Source organism: Bombina bombina, chromosome 2, assembly GCF_027579735.1.
Source record: "Bombina bombina isolate aBomBom1 chromosome 2, aBomBom1.pri, whole genome shotgun sequence".
NCBI lineage: Eukaryota > Metazoa > Chordata > Amphibia > Anura > Bombinatoridae > Bombina > Bombina bombina.
The window spans coordinates 305,932,699-305,955,108 of record NC_069500.1 but is presented as its reverse complement, the minus strand read 5'-3'; the positions used below and the strand labels follow the sequence as shown (position 1 = coordinate 305,955,108).

The window sequence follows — 22,410 nt, the reverse complement described above, 5'->3', positions numbered from 1 at the left end:
AAAATGATTTACTGCAGCCCCTCTAAACTGTATGGGGTCAAAATCTGACCCCCATTTTTTGGGACCTTTTTCGCTGCTGGCTCTCAATCATTACATCATGACCACCCTGTAAATCAATACGAGAACCCAATGCACAAGCTTCTTGGAATGAAGCCTCATTCAGTGACACCACTTGGTCTTCCTTGGTATTTTCAGTGACCACCTCTGATCCCTGTTGTAGTGAAAAAAAAACTTTAGTTAGGTGGACCGTGTCGCAGCTTTGCAAATCTGCTCTAAAAATGCTTAATTCCTAAAGGCCCATGATGTTGCCACTGCTCTGGTAGAGTGAGCTATAATACGTTTAGGGGCGACTTACCCGCCACCAATAAGTCTTGTGAAACACTTTAAGCCAGGGTGCCAATGCTACCTTAGTAGCTTTCTGTCCTTTTACAAACAAAGCTAGAAGTTTCTAAACTTGAGATAGAACTTTAGAGCTCTATGTCCAGATTATGTAAAAATCTTTCCTTAGAGTTAGCAGGGTCTGGACAAAGAAGGAACAACAATTTCTTGATGTCAGTCGAATACACTTTTGGAAGAAAAACATAAGTTATGTTTACCAGATAATTTCCTTTCCTTCTGTACAGGGATAGTCCACAGCTGCATTTATTACTTGTGGGAAATACTGAACCTGGACGCCAGGAGGAGGCAAAGACACCCTAGCCAAAGGCTTAAATACCTGCCCGACTTCCCTCATCCCCCAGTCATTCTGCCGAGGGAAAAAGGAACAGTAGGAGAAATATCAGGGGAAAAAAAAAAAAAAAAGGTGCCAGAAGAACAAGTGAAAATTTAGGGCCACCCAACAGATAACACGGGCATGAGCTGTGGAATCTCCCTGTACAGAAGGAAAGGAAATTATTATTATTAAGGAAAAATTATTATAATGTAGGTTTTCCTTCTTAATACAGGGAGAGTCCACAGCTGCATTCATTACTTGTGGGAAATTATACCCAAGCTACAGAGGACACTGAATGCTAACGGGAGGGCAAAAAATAAGAGGCGGACCCCCATCTGAGGGCACCACAGCCTGCAAAACCCTTTCTCCCGAAGGCTGCTTCAACAGAAGCAAAAAAACTCAATTTTGGAAAAAGAAAGTTAGGAAGACCAAGTAGTCCGTCCAACAAAACTGATCCATATAGGTCTCATTTTAGAGGCCCAAGAGGAAGACACTGCTCAAAAAAAAAAAACTGAGCTGTAAACCTCTGAGGAGTCTTGTGTCCCACTGACTAATATCCCAAGCGGAAGATACTCAACTAAAAGATAAGGAAGTCTAAGATGCCTTCTGACCCTTATGCTTTCCAGATAGATAATAGAGAAAACGGTCTATTCCTATATAGTCTGAAGATAGAACTTTAAGGCACGACTCCATATTATATAGTAAACTTTCCTTTGTGAAGAAGGAATAGGATATAAAAAATGGACCACAAATTCTTGACTGAAAGTGTGATTTTATACAACTTTAGGAGGAATCCTAAGTTCGAAGAAAAGCCTTACTATCGCAAAACACCAGATAAAGGAGAGTCGCATTGCAAAGCCGTAAACTCAGAGACTTCTGCATGCAGAAGCAATATTTAGACGTAAAGGGACTTCTAAGATAACAACTTAAAGACAACCTCATGCATACCTGATGCAAAAAAACATAAAAAGCAAGATCCAAAACCCAAAGAAGGAGCATCAGAACTACACACCGGCCTGAATGCAGTCAGAGCCCTAACAAAAACTGTACATCCAGAAGGTCAACGAGCCTCTGGAGCTGAAAAGAAAACCAGACAGACAGACAGGTCCAAAACTGTCCCAACATGGAACTAGCTAAGAGGCCTTTCTCCAGATCATCCTGGAGGAAGGAAAGAATCCTGGCAGGCCTGAATAGTATGCCAGGACGAACCACGCTCTTCACAGCCGAAGGGGTTCTCCACACCTTCATGGAGGCGAAAACACTAAAAATCGGGAACCAAGATCTATGTGGCTTTAATGGAGCAATCAGTATCACTGACGCCTGCCCCTGCTAGATTCGAGTCACCACTTAAGGAAAGAGTGATATGGCAAAAAAAAAAAAAAAAAAAAAATTGTAATGAACATACAAGGCACTGCTAATGTATCCCTGAACCACGACCCATAATGGGTTAACTGGAATAGAAATGGGACGTCCTGAAATTCTCATTCAGTGTTCCCTTCCAGTTACAAATCAGATAAAAGGAATTTCTCTAGATAACATCCGTCCCGGAAGATCACCCTCGGAGAGAGGGTCGCTGACAGCAAGCAGCAGTGGGCCTCTGCTCACTACCAAGCCCGAGATACTACCCTCAATGCTAGGGAGTCTGGTTCTCAGAAGGAGATCCAAGCCAGCAAAAGTAAGACCGACTAGAATCCCTACACTGGGTAGAACCCAGTAGACTAAACCCTCAGAGCAAAAAGATTGTCTGAAGATCCAAAAAGATAAATGGGAGGGAAACCCTCCTGAGTTTCCTGTCCCCCTTAGGCACGCCCTCACCAACCTGACGGACTTGCGATCAAAGTCAAAAACGCCCCGGTTGATTAAAGAAAAATATCCCACAGGACAATGATCTTGACAAGGACACTGGAAAGCTATTCTCCCAATCAGCAAAAACAGAGTCGAAACAGCTCCACTTCCCTGCCTCAGCATACACCGAACCTCGGCTGGGATGAGACCTAGCAAAAGGAATTAAGTCAGATATGAATCCCATGACAAGTCATCACCCCCCAACACAGAGTTAGCGATGGCCTGAAGGAGGTCTGGAGAGCACGACAGCTAACCCAAAGAAAAAAAAAAAAAGTCTACCTGGCTAAAAGGCTAAATTAGCATCCAGGGATCCACCCTGGCGCCTGTACCAGAGAAACACTGGTCTAGATCCATCTGTAAGGATCAAGGAAGAAAGATGAGATCCCTAAAAGTCTTCTATCAGATGAGACGATGGTAATTAAACCAGAATCGTCAAGACAAGGGAAGCTACCGTTAGATCTGGATTCTGGCCACTGCCAAAATAAAAACAAAGTACTTGAAGTGCCGGTCCTTAGGAACCGGAAAATTTCCAAAGGAGGAATGAAAAAGGTATAATATCCTTCCTTGACAGTGATCCTACACTGCTCCTCCCGTACAAAAGGTAGAGTGTCCTTATAGTTTCCCTCTGGAAGGAGATAAGATGAGCTTTGCTTAAGTACCATAGGACCCTAATAGGACGAGAGTTCCCTCACTCTATTGGACCCCGAAACAGCGGTTTGAATAATATCTCAAACCTCACACGGCGATAGGCACCGGGACAATGACTCCAAAAGAGAAAAAAAAACTGCACCCACCTGAAAAGGCTTCCCTCTCTCTGTCGAAAAGACAGGATAAAGAGAAGGAAAACTGCCCTGGAAGGCTGGATTTGAAGCCTAGCTCTGACCTCTAGGACCCATGGATCCTATACGATCCTGAATCAAGCGCCTGAAAAAGGCGATAGTCCCCAACGCGATCCAAGATAGGACCTGAAACGAAAAGGAATATGATCTCCATCCTTCTCCACCCGTCTTAATCAAGTTCGTTATCTGATTTAGAGATCTGAGATTCGACTGACAGATCAGTACTAGAAATCTCTAATATTGCCAAAACTTCTCTCAGAAGCAAGCGCAGGCGTGTCACTCTAAATCTAAAGGCAAAATCCTCCTCTGCCAGATGAATAGAAGCAGCAGGCTCCGACCCAGAAGGTCCGTCCTCTGAAGCGCATCCCCAGATGACTGATCAGATACAACCATCAATTTACACGATGCTCCCTGGGCAGGAGTGCATGGATTAACTATTCATTTGTGCATAGCAGTACGAGGCAAAACCGCAGACATGGCCATTCGGAGCTGCGCAGTAACGTCTGGTGGAAAAAGGCCCCTCCAGGAGGAGGATAAGTGGTGCCAGGGCAAGCTGCATGTATAGGATCAGATGACTCTAGGAGACACACCTCACGGGACGAAGAGTCCTCAGAGGCGGAAGGCTCAGTGGTATCTAACATCTCAACATTGGTTGATGAAAACACCCTGTTGCGGCATACGGAACCTAATTGAGAGGGCTGGACTACCTTGGCCTCCTCACAATAAACACAGGTATCTAAGTCTGTCGTAGAGGGACCCCACTCAAAAAAAAAAAAAAAAATCTGAATCCTCCATAACTAGTGGCATCTTATACCCCCAATGGCTGGGGCACTCACCACCTCCTATGACCCAGACAGTATAGAGAAAACTCGCTCCTCTCCGTAGTCACTCTGTCAGGAATAGGAAATGTAAACTGTGACCACTCCCAGTCACATGGTGCGCCATGCAGGACCACCCCTGCTAAAGGAAAAGTGCGCCAAGCTTAATAAAACTGCGAAGCTCGCTTGTAAAAAAAGGCAACCTGTATGTTCCGTATCAGCCTATGAGCCCAAAAACATCTAACATAAAACAGCAGAAATCACATAAACAGATATGATTAAACCCCACTGTTCATTAGTGAAAAACAATTAAGAGTGAGTGCACCTATTGAATTGAGACAGCTCTACCCTAATATACAGTTGTTCCTTCAAACAACTGTGAGGGATCGATGGGGTAAAAAACAGGTGAGGGGAGCTGTGTGTATTTCAATACATATATGTGTGTAATCGTGACCTATAGATGAGCGTCTCGTGTTAATTTTTTATTTTTCTGCAATAGATATTGCACTATGAAATGGGTGAACAAATAGGTGAAAAATAATGGAGGTATGACTACAAGGAGGTTAAAAAACAGAATATTTAATTGTTGCAATAAAAAACACAATATTTGACTGGATTATAAGTTCTGACTTGATTAAGTTAGTGGTAAAGAGCTCTATTACCTTGAGGAAAATAGTAAATTTAAAAATTTCTTAATCGAAAGGTAAAGTTAAAACTATAGTATTCAAAGCATTTGATAAGAACAAAAATAAAAGGTAAAAATAATTATCGTGGAAGGTGAAAAATGTTCATCTGATGATTTGCATGTATCTTTTGATGTGACTAAGTGGAAAAGTAATTACTCACAGTTTCCATGAAAAATTTCCAAGGTGTCTGATTGGTTGGAACAGACAAGCCTTTATGTGAATAAGATAATATATATATATATATATATATATATATATATATATATATATATATAAATATATATAAATATATATATAAGAGTTTCAGTTGCTGGTAGTTGATCTATAGTGAAACTGTTTACCTTAAAGTGGTTTGCAGGAGTTTCAGATCAACTGGTAGTTACAAAGAAATTTTCTTGACAGTTGCTGGAGCCGTTTACCTTTTTCAAGGTTTGCTGGAGCTTCAGGTATGGTGAGTGTCCGCTTCAAATCTTGTGGTGCTCGGTGTATAGCAGTCACCGGTAGCGGGTTTTTCTTATTCAGTCCAGGGTAGAAACTCCAGCAAACCAATACAAGGTAAACAGTTTCTATAACCAAGTTATACCAACAACTGAAACTCCTGCAAACCAAGTTTAGGTAAACAGTTTCAGCAAACGGAACCAAGTTATACCAACAACTGAAACTCCTGCAAACCCAGTATAGGTAAACAGTTTCAGCATCTTTACCATCAAGTATTTGTTATCCTCATTTACAATCTTGATCTACAAGTTTCAAAGAATTTTAGTCAAAATCACAGCGGAATATATTATCTTATTCACATAAAGGCTTGTGTGTTCCAACCAATCAGACACCTTGGAAATTTTTCATACAAACTGAGTAATTACTTTTCCACTTAGTCTCATCAAAAGATACATGCAAATCATCAGATGAACATTTATTTTCACCTTCCACGATAATTATTTTTACCTTTATTTTTGTTCTTATCAAATGCTTTGAATACTATAGTATGAATGTAATGTCATTTTAACTTTACCTTTCGATTAAGAAATTTTTAACGTTACTATTTTCCTCAAGGTAATCAAGCTTTTTACCACTAACTTAATCAAGTCAGAACTTATAATCCAGTCAAATATTGTGTTTTTTATTGCAACAATTAAATATTCTGGTTTTTAACCTCTTGTAGTCATACCTCCATTATTTTTCACCTATTTGTTCACCCATTTCATAGTGCAATATATATTGCAGAAAAATCAAAAATTAACACGAGAAGCTCATCTATAGGTCACGATTACACACATATATATGTATTGAACTACACACAGCTCCCCTCACCTGTTTTTTACTCCATAAACCCCACTGTTCAACAATCCCCCTCAGGAGATATTAACCCTTGATTCCATAAAGATAAAAGGAGTTCCACTGTAACCCTGTCTTCTAGCGTTAACATATGTGCAAAAAATGAAACAATCTTACCGGAATCTATGCCGTGGAACAGAAACATGGTCCTTCAAGTGTGACAGACTGTAGCATCGCTTCGGACATGGACTTGAGTGATGAAAAGCAGGTAGTGAAACTCGTCAACGCTGATTGCTTAGGAGCTAACATGAGTCTGGATGGATTTGCAGAGAGACTCTCCCTGCATCTCCAGACTCTAACTTTCATCAATGCTCTTACTGAGAGGCTTATAAGACTACTTAAAACTCCAGTCACATATCGAAGGGTAGATACCCTTCCTAAGGAACTACTCCGAAATCTTCTGACACTTCTCTGTCAACCTCCTGTGATGAAAGGCGAAGAATAACTGGGGGATGAGGGAAGTGGGGGGACGTATTTAAGCCTTTGGCTGGGGTGTCTTTGCCTCCTCCTGGTGGCCAGGTTCAGTATTTCCCACAAGTAATAAATGCAACTGTGGACTCTCTCCGTATTAAGAAGGAAATCATATTTAGCATGAAGTACAGCCTTTTCCTTGTGAAAAATCAAAACAAAAATCGAGGATCACAGGATAACGCAGACAACTCAAACTTTTCTGGCAGAAGAGATAGATAATCAGAAAAGCATCTTCCAAAACAGCTGTCTATGGAGTGCATTGGTTCGAAGGAAGGACCCTGAAGAACTGAAAGAACTAGATTCAAATATCTGGGAGGAGAAATAGGTCTTACAACTGGCCTAATTCTAACCAATGCCTGAACATCAGGAAGTTTAGCCAACTTCCTATGGTAAAGAACAGTTAAGCTGAAATTTGACCGTTCAGGGAACGAGCTGATAAACCCTTATCAAGGCCATCTTGTAAGGATTCTCGGGATCCGAAAGTAACACCAAGAAAATATGCTTTCCAAATTTTGTGGTAAATCATTTGAGTCACAAGTTTCCTAGGCTGAATTAGAGTATCGATTACAGAGTTAGAAAATCGTCTATGTCTCAAAACTAGGCACCGTCAAACAGAGATCCTGAAGCAAAAGAATACTAGGTCTGCATACCATATCCTGCAGGGATACTAACTCGTGTTTGATCCAAGTAATGACTCTCAGCAGAAGAACAAAATGGAGGAAACAGGTATGCTATCATTTGAGCCCTAGGATCTTTGATCTTGCACAGTACCTTGGAAGTTTGTGATTTAAGTGTGAAGCCATCAGATCTATGTCTGGTAGGCACCATTTGATTACCAGTTAATTGTATACATCCTGATGGAGAGACCATTCTCCTGGATGGAATCGATTGCTGAGATAACAGAATTTATGTTTACCTGATAAATTACTTTCTCCAACGGTGTGTCCGGTCCACGGCGTCATCCTTACTTATGGGATATTCTCTTCCCCAACAGGAAATGGCAAAGAGCCCAGCAAAGCTGGTCACATGATCCCTCCTAGGCTCCGCCTTCCCCAGTCATTCGACCGACGTAAAGGAGGAATATTTGCATAGGAGAAATCATATGATACCGTGGTGACTGTAGTTAAAGAAAATAAATCATCAGACCTGATTAAAAAACCAGGGCGGGCCGTGGACCGGACACACCGTTGGAGAAAGTAATTTATCAGGTAAACATAAATTCTGTTTTCTCCAACATAGGTGTGTCCGGTCCACGGCGTCATCCTTACTTGTGGGAACCAATACCAAAGCTTTAGGACACGGATGATGGGAGGGAGCAAATCAGGTCACCTAGATGGAAGGCACCACGGTTTGCAAAACCTTTCTCCCAAAAATAGCCTCAGAAGAAGCAAAAGTATCAAATTTGTAAATTTTGGTAAAAGTGTGCAGTGAAGACCAAGTCGCTGCCTTACATATCTGATCAACAGAAGCCTCGTTCTTAAAGGCCCATGTGGAAGCCACGGCCCTAGTGGAATGAGCTGTGATTCTTTCAGGAGGCTGCCGTCCGGCAGTCTCATAAGCCAATCTTATGATGCTTTTAAGCCAAAAAGATAGAGAGATAGAATTTGCTTTTTGACCTCTCCTTTTACCAGAATAAACAACAAACAAGGAAGATGTTTGTCAGAAATCCTTTGTAGCATCTAAATAGAATTTTAGAGCACGGACAACGTCCAAATTGTGTAACAAACGTTCCTTCTATGAAACGGGATTCGGACACAAAGAAGGTACAACTATCTCCTGGTTAATATTTTTGTTGGAAACAACCTTCGGAAGAAAACCAGGCTCAGCACGTAAAAACCACCTTATCTGCATGGACCAGATAGGGCGGAGAACACTGCAGAGCAGATAACTCAGAAACTCTTCTAGCGGAAGAAATTGCAACCTAAAACAAAACTTTCCAAGATAATAACTTAATATCTATGGAATGTAAGGGTTCAAACGGAACCCCTTGAAGAACTGAAAGAACTAGATTAAGACTCCAGGGAAGAGTCAAAGGTCTGTAAACAGGCTTGATTCTAACCAGAGCCTGAACAAACGCTTAAACGTCTGGCACAGCTGCCAGCCTTTTGTGAAGTAAAACAGATAAAGCAGAGATCTGTCCCTTCAGAGAACTCGCAGAAAATCCTTTCTCCAAACCTTCTTGTAGAAAGGAAAGAATCTTAGGAATTTTTATCTTGTTCCATGGGAATCCTTTAGATTCACACCAACAGATATATTTTTTCCATATATTATGGTAAATTTTTCTAGTTACAGGCTTTCTAGCCTGAATAAGAGTATCTATTACAGAATCTGAAAACCCACGCTTTGAAAAAATCAAGCGTTCAAACTCCAAGCAGTCAGTTGGAGGAAAACCAGATTCGGATGTTCGAATGGACCCTGAATAAGAAGGTCCTGTCTCAAAGGTAGCTTCCATGGTGAAGCCGATGACACATTCACCAGGTCTGCATACCAAGTCCTGCGTGGCCACACAGGAACTATCAAGGTCACCGAAGCCCTCTCCAGATTGATCCTGGCTACCAGCCTGGGAATGAGAGGAAACGGTGGGAATACATAAGCTAGGTTGAAGATCCAAGGTGCTACTATTGTATCCAATAGAGTCGCCTTGGGATCCCTGGATTTGGACCCGTAACAAGGGACCATGAAGTTCTGACGAGAGGCCATCAGAACCAAGTCTGGAATGCCCCATAATTGAGTTATTTGAGCAAAGATTTCCAGATGGAGTTCCCACTCCCCCGGATGCTCCTCCATCGCCAGGGAACTCCTTGTTACCCCCTGATGGTTGATATATGTAACAGTCGTCATGATGATTGATTGAAACCTTATGAATTTGGCCTTTGCTAGTCGAGGCCAAGCCTTGAGAGCATTGAATATCGCTCTCAGTTCCATTATGTTTACCGGGAGAAGAGAGTCTTCCCGAAACCATAGACCCTGAGTTTTCAGGGGTTCCCAGACCGCGCCCCAGCCCACCAGACTGGCGTCGGTCGTGACAATGACCTATTCTGGTCTGCGGAAGCTCATTCCCTGTGACAGGTTGTCCCGGGTCAGCCACCAACGGAGTGAATCTCTGGTTATTTGATCTACTTGTATCGTCGGAGACAAGTCTGTATAATCCCCATTCCACTGTCTGAGCATGCCCAGGTGCAATGGTCTTAGATGAATTTGTGCAAAAGGAACTATGTCCATTGCCGCAACCATCAACCCTATTACTTCCATGGACTGCGCTATGGAAGGAAGAAGAACAGAATGAAGTACCTGACAAGAGCTTAGAAGTTTTGATTTTCTGGCCTCTGTCAGAAAAACCTTCATTTCTAAGGAAACTATTATTGTTCCCAAGAAGGGAACTCTTGTTGACGGGGACAGAGAACTTTTTTCTATGTTCACTTTCCACCTGTGAGATCTGAGAAAGGCTAGGACAATGTCCGTATGAGCCCTTGCTTTTGACAGAGACGACACTTGAATCAGGATGTCGTCCAAGTAAGGTACTACTGCAATGCCCCTTGGTCTTAGCACCGCTAGAAGGGACCCTAGTACCCTTGTGAAAATCCTTGGAGCAGTGGCTAATCCGAATGGAAGTGCCACAGGTAATGCTTGTCCAGAAAGGCGAACCTTAGGAACCGAAAATGTTCCTTGTGGATAGGAATACGTAGGTACGCATCCTTTAAGTCCACCGTGGTCATGAATTGACCTTCCTGGATGGTAGGAAGGATCGTTCGAATGGTTTCCATTTTGAATGATGAAACCCTTAGAAACTTGTTTAGAATCTTGAGATCTAAAATAGGTCTGAATGTTCCCTCTTTTTTGGGAATTATGAACAGGTTGGAGTAAAAACCCATCCCTTGTTCTCCTAATGGAACAGGATGAATCACTCCCATGCTTAACAGGTCTTCTACACAGTGTAAGAATGCCTGTTCGAAGATAATTGAGACCCGTGGAACCTTCCCCTTGGGGGTAGTTCCCTGAATTCCAGGAGATAACCTTGAGAAACTATTTCTAGCGCCCAAGGATCCTGAACACCTCTTGCCCCAGCCTGAGCAAAGAGAGAAAGTCTGCCCCCCACCAGATCCTTCCCAGATCGGGGGCCAACACTTCATGCTGTTTTGGTAGCAGTGGCAGGTGACTTGGCCTGCTTACCCTTGTTCCAGCCTTGCATCGGCCTCCAGGCTGGCTTGGTTTGAGAAGTATTACCCTCTTGCTTAGAGGGTGTAGAATTTGAGGCTGGTCCGTTTCTGCGAAAGGGACGAAAATTTGGCTTCTTTTTAGCCTTAAAAGACCTATCCAGAGGAAGGGCGTGGCCCTTTCCCCCAGTGATGTCTGAAATAATCTCTTTCAAGTCAGGGCCAAACCGTGTTTTACCCTTGAAAGGGATGTTAAGCAAAAGCGCTCTGCGCGCCACGATAGCAAACCCTGAATTATTCGCCGCTAATCTAGCTAATTGCAAAGCGGCATCTAAAATAAAAAAGAGTTAGCCAATTTAAGAGCTTGAACTCTGTCCAAAACCTCCTCGTACGAAGATTCTTTATTGAGCGACTTTTCTAGTTCTTCGAACCAGAAACACGCAGCTGTAGTGACAGGAACAATGCATGAAATTGGTTGTAGAAGGTAACCTTGCTGAACAAACATCTTTTTAAGCAAACCCTCTAACCTTTAATCCATAGGATCTTGAAAGCACAACTATCTTCTATAGGAATAGAAGTGCGTTTGTTTAGAGTAGAAACCGCCCCCTCGACCTTGGGGACTGTATGCTATAAGTCCTTTCTGGGGTCGACTATAGGAACTAATTTCTTAAATATAGGGGGAGGACAAAAGGTATGCCGGGCCTTTCCCACTCCTTATTTACTATGTCCGCCACCCGCTTGGGTATAGGAAAAACATCGGGCGGCACCGGAACCTCTAGGAACTTGTCCATCTTACCTAATTTCTCTGGAATGACCAAATTGTCACAATCATCCAGAGTAGATAATACCTCCTTAAGTAGTGCGTGGAGATGTTGAAATTTAAATGTTACAATATCAGGTTCTGCTTGTTGAGAAATTTTCCCTGAATCTGAAATTTCTCCCTCAGACAAAACCTCCCTCCTGGCCCCTTCAGATAGGTGTGAGGGTATGTCAGAACAGATATCATCAGCGTCCTCTTGCTCTTCAGTGTTTAAAACAGAGCAATCACGCTTTCTCTGATAAGTAGGCATTTTGGAAAAAAATGCATGCAATAGAATTATCCATTACAGCCATTAATTGTTGTATGGTAATAAGTATTGGCGCACTAGATGTACTAGGGGCCTCTTGTGTGGGCAAAACTGGTGTAGACACAGAAGGGGATGATGCAGTACCATGCTTACTCCCCTCATTAGAGGAATCATCTTGGGCAATATCATATCTATGGCATTATTATCCCTACTTTGTTTGGACATTATGACACAAATATATCACATATATTTAAATGGGGAGACACATTGGCTTTCATACATATAGAACATCGTTATCTGATGGTTCAGACATGTTAAACAGGCTTAAACTTGTCAACAAAGCACAAAAAACGTTTTACAATAAAACCGTTACTGTCCCTTTAAATTTCAAACTGAACACACTTTATTACTGAATATGTGAAAAAGTATGAAGGAATTGTTCAAATTTCACCAAAATTTCACCACAGTAACTTAAAGCCTTAAAAGTATTGCACACCAAATTTGAAAGCTTTAACCCTTAAAATAACGGAACCGGAGCCGTTTTTACATTTAACCCCTATACAGTCCCAGGTATCTGCTTTGCTGAGACCCAACCAAGCCCAGAGGGGAATACGATACCAAATGATGCCTTCTATAAGCTTTTTCAGTGGTTCTTAGCTCCTCACACATGCATCTGCATGCCATGCTTTCCAAAAACAACTGCGCATTAGAGGCGCGAAAATGAGGCTCTGTCTATGACTAGAAAAGGCCCCCAGTGAAAAAGGTGTCCAATACAGTGCCTGCCGTTTTTATTAAAACAATCCCCAAGATTTAACAATTATTAAAAGTAATAATCTGCCAAATATACTTAGTAAAGTAATCGTTTTAGCCCAGAAAAATGTCTACCAGTTTTTTAAGCCCTAATGAAGCCCTTTATTCTTTTACTTAAACTAAGAAAATGGCTTACCGGTTCCCATAGGGAAAATGACAGCTTCCAGCATTACCGAGTCTTGTTAGAAATGTATCATACCTCAAGCAGCAAAAGTCTGCTCACTGTTTCCCCCAACTGAAGTTAATTCCTTTCAACAGTCCTGTGTGGAAACAGCCATCGATTTTAGTAACGGTTGCTAAAATCATTTTCCTCTTACAAACAGAAATCTTCATCTCATTCCTGTTTCAGAGTAAATAGTACATACCAGCACTATTTTAAAATAACAAACTCTTGATTGAAGAATAAAAACTACATTTAAACACCAAAAAACTCTAAGCCATCTCCGTGGAGATGTTGCCTGTACAACGGCAAAGAGAATGACTGTGGAAGGCGGAGCCTAGGAGGGATCATGTGACCAGCTTTGCTGGGCTCTTTGCCATTTCCTGTTGGGGAAGAGAATATCCCACAAGTAAGGATGACGCCGTGGACCGGACACACCTATGTTGGAGAAAGTCTGCTTTCCCATTGTTCACACCCAGTATGTGAATACTGATAGGTAGCACCCATTCGTCTCTGCCCAGGACAGAATTTGGGAGACTTCCTGCATTGCCAGTGGAATGCGGGTACCTCCTTGATTGATATAGGCTACGCTGTGATATTGTCCAACTGGAAACATTTCTCTTCCTGTAACAGAGGCCATGCCTGAAGAATCGCTCGAAGTTTCAGAATGTTTATTGTTAAGCTTGCCTCTAAAGGAGACCAAACTCCATGCATTTGTTGCTCCAAATGGATATAATTCTTTGACCACTGACTGAGTATGGATAGATGAAGGGGATGCAAGTGAAAACAGGCAAAGGGAAATAGCTGAAATGGCTACCGTAAAACTCAGTACCTCCATGCACTGAGCTACAGATGGCAATGGAGTACTTAGCAGGGAGGGACATGCTCTCTGGAGTTTTAAATCGGTCAGAAACAGACAGACACATACAGACTAAATCTATTATGACTGCTAAAAATGTTACTGTTGTAGCAGGATATAACGATCTTTTGGGAAAATTGATCTTCCAACCATGGTTCTGGAGAAATAATAGAAGCTTGCGAGTACGAGTGATCGCTAATGACATAGAAGGAGCTTCACCTGTATGAGCTCACTGCTAACAGGGCACCTAACACCTTTGTAAAGATGCTTGGAGTTGTAGCTAGACCAAAAAGGAAGAGAGACAAACTGGTAGTGTTTGTCCATATAAGAAAACGATAGTGATCCCTATGGATGGGAATGTGCAGGTTGGCCTTCTTGTATTAAAAGGGCAATAATGTGTCAAGGTTCCCACTTTCAAGATGGAAACCATTTGCAAACATGTTTTAACATTTATGTCTAAGACAGGTCAGTAGGTCCCTTCCATCTTTGGGACAATAAACAGATTGGAGTAAAACCCTTGACGCGTTGAGGTACAGGTACTGGGCTAATTACCCCCATAACCTCTTATTCCCGAACACATTGTAGAAAGGCAGTCGCCTTTGACTGAAGTTCGGGAACATGACACCCTCTAGTAGGTCTGGACTTGAAGCCTATCCGATAACCCTAAAAAATTATGTTTTGAACTCAGGGGTCCTGGACTGACCTGTACCAAGTCTCCTGAAAGAGACTCAGTCTACCCCCTACCAGAACAGATTCTAGTTTGGGGGCCACACCTTCATGCCGATTTAGTGGTGTTTTTGTACTTTTTAAATTGCTTGGTCTTTGACATTGAAGAACCAGACTTCCTGGCTGACTTGGAGGTCTCAGGATTCTTAGAAGAGGAGGACTTCTGATCTCCAAAAAGGAGCAAACGGAACGAAACAGATTTCCTCTTCTGTTCTTTCCTTTGGATTTTTTATCCTTCGGAAGAAAAGCTCCTTTCCCACCAGTGACTGTCTTAATAATGGAGTCTAAGCCTGAACCTGAATAGAATCTGCCCTTGGAAGGAAAGAGTCAGTCTATTTTTAGAGATCATATCTGCTGATCAAGATTTTAACTATAATGAACTCCTTGGAAGCACTGCTTAAGCCATTTGAAGTGCTTTAATGCAGTTCTGTAAATCCTCAGAGGAATTGTCCACCACCATTTTGACTAGAGATTCACACCATAGTGTTCCCGATGCAGCCACCGTGGTGAGAAAAACAGCCGGTCAAAGTAAAAGGCCTGTTTGAAGAAAGAGAGTTTCCTTAAGAAGGACTCTAATTTTCGGACCATTGGGTATCTACTGATTTTACTCCTGAATTTAAAAGCAGCATGTATATTTTAGAGTCCCCCTGAGTGACTAGTATTGGGCAAACTTCCCTTTAAGAAGTGTAAGGTTGTATTTGGTATGCATGCAAAATTTGAGGTTCTCACAGATTTGTTTGACCTGGCATAATGGAACATATTTGCAAACTAAACAAAATATATGTACCTAGAGGGATATCAAAAACTGACTCCTCTAAAGAAATATCAGTGGGGACAGGAACAGTTTGTTCCATATGTGTACTTATATAACCGTATACAATGACACCTTATAATAAAGAGTACAGAGAAAACACCCCCTGTATGAGTACTCACCCCCATCCTAAGACTGGCAAGGCACTAAACATTAGATAAGAATCTGTTAAATATCAGGCCCCAACTGTTGCAGTTGAAATCTAGTCACAGAGAAAAGCCCCCCCAAAAAAGGGGGCAGGAAGTAAAGTCAGTGACTTGGAAAAAAAGAAAAGAAATCACTTTTAAATGTTTAAAAGTAAAATAAAAAAAAAAAAAAGTGTACCAAGCATAATAATCCTAGAAACCCTTAAAAAATATGTTCTCCAGCCTAACCGGAGCCTGCACTAAAGAGCCGCATGATGAATGAAGCTATTGCCGGTTCTCTTAAAGGGCTATACACAATTTTGTAAAGTGCTCAAAAAATTAGTAGTTATGGTTGAAGTCCAGTTAGGGAGATGCTGTGCACATAACAGGGTATTCCTGTATCATTCAGCTGCAGTGAAGATACTCCCCAGGGACTCTGGGTCTCATATAGGTCTGAGATCCCAATTTGTAATCCATAAGCAAGTAGCTAGAACCTCTATTCTCAGCCATATACTACGAGGCCATGAACAAAACTGGAGAGAGATGGGAGGGTTTAAAAGCTCTTGTATGGGTTCTTAACCTCCTCCTAGTGGCGAAAAATATATCTCATATGTTATGGAGGACTGTGGACCATCATCATTTTACAAAAGTAAACGTATTGCTGCAGACAGAAAGAGCGGTTGGGTCTGTTCTCTATGCCACTATGATACAGGTCAGAAAGTAAAATGGGGGTGGAGGATACAAAGAAAAAAACAAAATAAACTTTTCAACACAATACTTTAAAATTATAATATTTTTACTTAAACAACGTAGTGGTTTGTGTTTAGATAATATATACCTACTACTGAGATGTTAGGATTATGCATAACATTTACCATCACTTCAATTATTGGCTATAGAAATAACACTCCCAGTAGGGGTTAGCAGGGATAAAAAGGGACATCAAACCCAAAATTTCCCCCTCACGATTCAGATAGAGGATACAATTTTAAAACATTTCCAAATTACTTCTGTTGTCTAATTTGTTTAGTTCTCTTGGTATCCTTTGTTCAAAAGTATACCTATGTAGGCTCATGAGTAGGGAGCCATCTGCTGATTGGTGGTTGCACATAAATGCATCGTCATTGGCTTATTGAGCATTGCTGCTTCTTCAACAAAAGGATACCAAGAGGAATGAAGCAAAGTTGACAATATAACTAAATTGTAAAATTGTTTAAAAATGTATGTTCTATCAGAATCGAAGAAAATTTTTTAGTTTCATGTCCCTTTAAGTAATAAAATGTAAAAAAAAAAAATTATCTAATTTTGTTTCATTGTTCCAATATAAAGAAGCATGTGGATGTACAGAAAGGGATAAAATAAGGAAATCTGATATCCCTGCAAGCTCAGCCCTTTTCAATGGGTTGTGGTTTCAAAGAACAAAACCAACTATTTCATATACAAAAATAAACCAAACAAAAAGAAGCAATGTCTCATACATTTTTTACTCTGCAGCTGGGAAATACATTAGGGGAAAAACAATTTTACAGTGTGCTGTCCCTTTAATAGGTTATGTATCATGTAATACTTAGAAATTTTAGTATATAAAATCTATGGGGTGAGAAAAAAAAAAAAAAAAAAAAAAAAAAGATAAAATATACAGACCTTGGGGCACTTCCGATTCTGGTGTGTAGGACCCAGTGCTGCTAGATTCCTCCAGCTCCTTTCGCCGATGTCGTACTAAGCCATCGAGTTCATTGAAGTCTAAATCCTAAAAATGCACACAAATTATTAGCCATGTGCACAGAAGAAATAGCCCTTACACATTTACTTCTTTGAATTACTCTGCTAATCACATTTTCTATTCTCTACATTAAAGCATCTACCAGCTCTGAACTAGCTGAACTAGTACCAGTTTACAAGCACAGCACATTGTGCTACTATTAGTCAAGCCTAAAAAGATACACATTGGCATACCCATATATCTTGCTTTTGTAACAAAGCCTCAGTACAATGCCACAAACACAAAATAGCTCTTCTTTAGAAGTACTTACAATTGGCAATACTCTTGATTGATCCGCAAGGAAACTGCGCTCAACTGATGACGGATTAGGGCTGTTATTGTTGCTTGCATTCTTTTGAGAAAAGAATTAGACGTGTTAAAAAAATTGATTCTTATTTTATCACAAAATATAAAAAAAAAAAAATATGCAGCTCATGGTTAATCGGACCCCACCACGATACACAACAATCCACCATTCTTAAAAGGTAATAGATTTATTGTACTTGTTCTATAGTGCTAAATGGTTTTAGTTTATTGCACAAGATTTAGACTGTGTGAGCAAACCTAAGGGTATTAAAAACAAAACAACTAAACACACAACTGGAGATAGTTATCCCATTTGTAGTGAGCATTTTTATACATATTGGATACATACATAGCACGTCCATTACTGTCAATGGGAAACTATAGTAGTGTCCTCATTGTGCCGACATTACCAGTTGTTAAATACAAACTCAGTATTACAAACTAGTATTAAAAATGGTTAATGCTTGCTAGTGTGTAAAGAATTTAACACAAAACACCACTACTTAAGACATTTTTTTGATCTCCATTGGCTTAGGACTAAAGTGTGATTAGACATGAATCAGAGAAAGAGCGTGCCAGCATGGACATGAATATTGTAACTTGCAATTTACTTCCGCATGTGTGAAATATATTAACCATGGACTTGTATTCCCAGTGCAAAATTGCAAGTGGTTTGGATTATCCCCCAGAGATGTTCACGCTTGCATTTTTGTAATCTGGCCCTTAGTACTCCACTTGAAACTGGAGTCTAGGAAGAATATTTGTTCTAGTTTAATGCATAACTATATGTACACACGATAGAGTTTAACAACTGTTATATATCTTAAAAAAACTCTTATGTGAAGAATAGATTAATAGGACTTTATTTTGTAGCAAATATAAAATGGGTTCTAACATTTACTTTTTGAGCGTGAAAATTTGGGCAGAAACTCAAAGGTTCAAGCCAAGCTAAAGGAACATGAAACCCACAATTTTTATTTTATGATTCAGATAAAATATACAATTTTAAATACATTTCCAATTTACTTATTTTATCAAATTTGCTTCATTCTCGTGATATCCTTTGTTGAAGGAGCAGCAATCAGATGAGCCAATGTCAAGTACCATATCTGTGCAGGCACCAATCAGCAGCTAGTTTCCAGTAGTGCACTTCTGCTCCTGAGCCTACCTAGGTATACTTGTCAACAAGGGATATCAAAAGAACAGAGAAAATTAGGATTATAGAAGTAAATTGGAACATTATTTAAAATGTTATGCTCTCTGAAACATGAAAATTTAATTTTGACTGTATAGGTCATTACCACGTGGATCCTTTCAAGGCATATTTTTCTTATACGGGGGTTTCCCATTTAAAAAAAAAAAAAAAAAAAAAAAGAGGACTATGTATTCCTCAGGCAAGTCATTATGTAAAGCAAAAAAAGTTACAATCGTGCGCTTAAAAAAAAAAAAAAGGAGGTTTTAAAGCATTAAAAAATAAAAATTAACTTAAAGAGATATGAAACCCATTTTTTAAATCATGATTCAAATAGAGAATGTAATTTTAAACAACTTTCTAATTTACTTCTATAATCAATTTTTCTTCATTCTCTTGGTATTGTTTCTTGAAAAGCAGGGACGTATGCTTAGGAGACGGCTCATTTATGAAGCACTATATTGCAGCAGTTTTGAAAGAATTATCCATTTTACAAGAGCACTAGATGGCAGCACTATTTCCTGCCATGTAGTGCTCCAGATGCCTACCTAGGTATCTCTTCAACACAGAATATCATGGGAACAGAGAACATTTTAGAAATAAATTGGAAACTTTTTTTAAAAATAGTATGTTCTGACTGAATCACAAAAGAAGATTTTTTGGTTTCATATCCTTTTAAAATAACTTAAAGGGCCAGTCAACACAGCAGATTTGCATAATCAACAAATGCAAGATAAGACAATGCAATAGCACTTAGTCTGAACTTCAAATGAGTAGCAGATTTTTTTTCTGACAATTTTAAGTTATGTCTTTTTCCACTCCCCCTGTACCATGTGACAGCCATCAGCCAATCACAAAGGCATACACATTTATTCTTGCACATGCTCAGTAGGAGCTGGTCACTCAAAGTTTAAATATAAAAAAGACTGCACATTTAGTTAAAGGAAGTAAATTGGAAAGCTGTTTAAAATGGCATGCTATCGGAATAATGGAAGTTTAATTCTGATTGAGCGTCCCTTTAAAAAAGAGTAAAACCAAATTAAATTTGCAGCACACATAGGGGGAATCTAGAACTAAAGACTATATCACAATAGTGGACAAGCAAAGCCCCCTTAATGGCTAATGGTAGCAGACAGCCATGGCTTGCTATATAGTAGCACAAATCCATAGAATTCACACAAAAAAAACAAATGATTTTAATTGTACTAGGTACTGATGAGGAAAATAACGCATTACCCATCAAAATATTCCTTCCTTACATTATTTTATGGTTATTAAATTGAGGGACAGAGGTATCATATGGCACACTTATTTTGAGAGCCTAAATTACCATATTGTAAGTTAGCACGAAGGCTAATGATTAAAATATAACTTTTATTATTCACAAACTAAAAATAAAAAACAAGGAGATAGTCCTTAAAATTAGAGTATAAAATGTAGCTGAAAAAGTATGAGGATGACCATTAATAGTAAGTGTATTTTCCCTTATACAATCATGACATAGTGTTAAAGTGATTTGTGTGAAAACACCATGTGTCTCAGTACATTTATAACAAATCTTTATTAGGGTAATTCCACTTTGACACCACTAATCTTCTTATGTCTAGAGCTACATTTAATACAGAGTAGACAAAATATGTAAAGATCGCTATATCCAGTTAAAAAGAGGGTTAGTCCCAGAAGGAAACTACCCTGTGATTGAAGTGATTCTAAACTGACTTCTTTTGTGAAAAAAAGATGGGAGTAGTATTTCCCACAGTTAAGAATTATATTATTCACAAATATGTATAGAGTATCCCCGGTGTGCAACAGGATTTATATCAGAATAATATGGATTCTAGTATCATTATTTAGCACTGATAACGTTTTAACAGTACCTTAGCCAAAAAAATGGCAACTCTATTAACAAGACACTAGTATACACTAATATGACAGTGCCACCGGGTTCATACACTTATTGTTAAATGCAGATGATACCAGGTACAAGATTTATATTTGCTTAAATAATGTGGTTTTTAGCCATAACTATATTCACTAGCGACACACAAAGCAGTTGGCGAAACGCGTGTCAGGCGTTCGCACTGCTTCTTTTGTGATATTTGTATAATAGATAAACTTATGGGTAGAATTTAAAATCTGTTGGCCTTTAAAGGCTTCCGCTTTTTTGTTAAAACTGATAGAAAAACCAGGGGTACTCAGCATATAATAGTTAAAACTGTAGTGGTTTGGCCAAAAACAGCAGTGTTACATGCTCTATGCACTGCTGTACTTAGCATGTAATAGTAAAAACTTTAGTGGTTTGGCCAAAAAATAGCAGTGTTACGTGCTCTATGCACTGCTGTATGTCACTAGTGAATATAGTTATGGCTAAAACACACATTATTTAAGAAAATATAAATCTTGTACCTGGTATCATCTGCATTTAACAATAAGTGTATGAACCCGGTGGCACTATCATAGTAGTGTATACTAGTGTCTGGTTAATAGAGTTGCCATTTTTTGGCTAAAGTACTGTTAAAACGTTATCAGTGCTAAATAATATATTGATACTAGAATCCATATTATTCTGATATAAATCCTGTTGCACACCGGGGATACTCTATACATAATTGTGAATAATATAATTCTTAACTGTGGGAAATACTACTCCCATCTTTTTTTTTTTTTTTTTTTTTTTTTAAAGAAGTCAGTTTCGAATCACTTCAATCACAGGGTAGTTTCCTTCTGGGACTAACCCTCTTTTTAACTGGATATACCTATCTTTACATATTTTGTCTACTCTGTATTAAATGTAGCTCTAGACATAAGAGGTTTAGTGGTGTCACCTTATTTAGTTGTCAAAGTGGAATTACCATAATAAAGATTTGTTATAAATGTACTGAGACACATGGTGTTTTCACACAAATCACTTTAACACTATGTCATGATTGTATAAGGGAAAAATACACTTACTATTAACCGTCATCCTCATACTTTTTCAGCTACATTTATACTCTAATTTTAAGGACTATCTCCTTGTTTTTTATTTTTAGTTTGTGAATAATAAGTTATAATTTTAATCATTACCCTTCGTGCTAACTTATGATATGGTAATTTAGGCTCTCAAAATAAGTGTGCCATATGATACCTCTGTTCCTTAAATTTCATATTTATTACATATATACCGGTATCAGGCACTGCCCTACAGAGATACATAGGTTTATCCTGTAGGGAATCTACCTTTGAAAGCCCAAACACCTGTTCCCACTACTAATTCCCCTTCACAAAGGGGATTATTTCTTTCATATATTATTTTATTGTTCCAAAAAGAAATACTTTTTTTATGCTGTATTTAAAATCATAAATCAACAAGTTGACATGACTGTTTTCATATAACAAATAAATGGTGTACTCACATCTAGATGGCTGCAGACAGACTTTAATAGTTTGTAAGTGGTGTCCCGGGACAATAATGAAACAAAAATGTACTGCATAAAATAAATAAAAAATAATATGAATAATATGAATAAATAAAATTCCAGTTTAGATATGCAAAATAACATTTGTTGTTAAGATCCCAGTTATGGCTTGATCACAATGTTTATTTAAGGATTGCAAACACTTTACTAGCAAGGCTAAAGTAATCTTGCCAAATATAAACTGAATATTAATAAAATATACGTGCTGTAGTCAGATTTACATTCTACCTATGAGAATATTTATAGGACAGACTCACATACTAATTATATAAAT

General features: G+C 39.3%; 1 protein-coding gene across 2 annotated transcripts in view; it reads right to left on the bottom strand.

Annotated features, from left to right (window-relative positions):
* GRAMD2B (GRAM domain containing 2B) overlaps window positions 1-22,410 on the bottom strand; it is a 66,727-nt gene that overhangs the window by 20,494 nt on the left and 23,823 nt on the right. For both annotated transcript variants that reach the window (XM_053701621.1, XM_053701622.1), the window contains exons 7-9: window positions 22,074-22,145; window positions 17,452-17,532; window positions 17,063-17,168 (exon numbers count right to left, since the gene is read on the bottom strand). In XM_053701621.1, coding sequence (XP_053557596.1) covers window positions 17,063-17,168; window positions 17,452-17,532; window positions 22,074-22,145 — 259 coding nt within the window. The remainder of the gene's footprint in view (window positions 1-17,062; window positions 17,169-17,451; window positions 17,533-22,073; window positions 22,146-22,410) is intronic.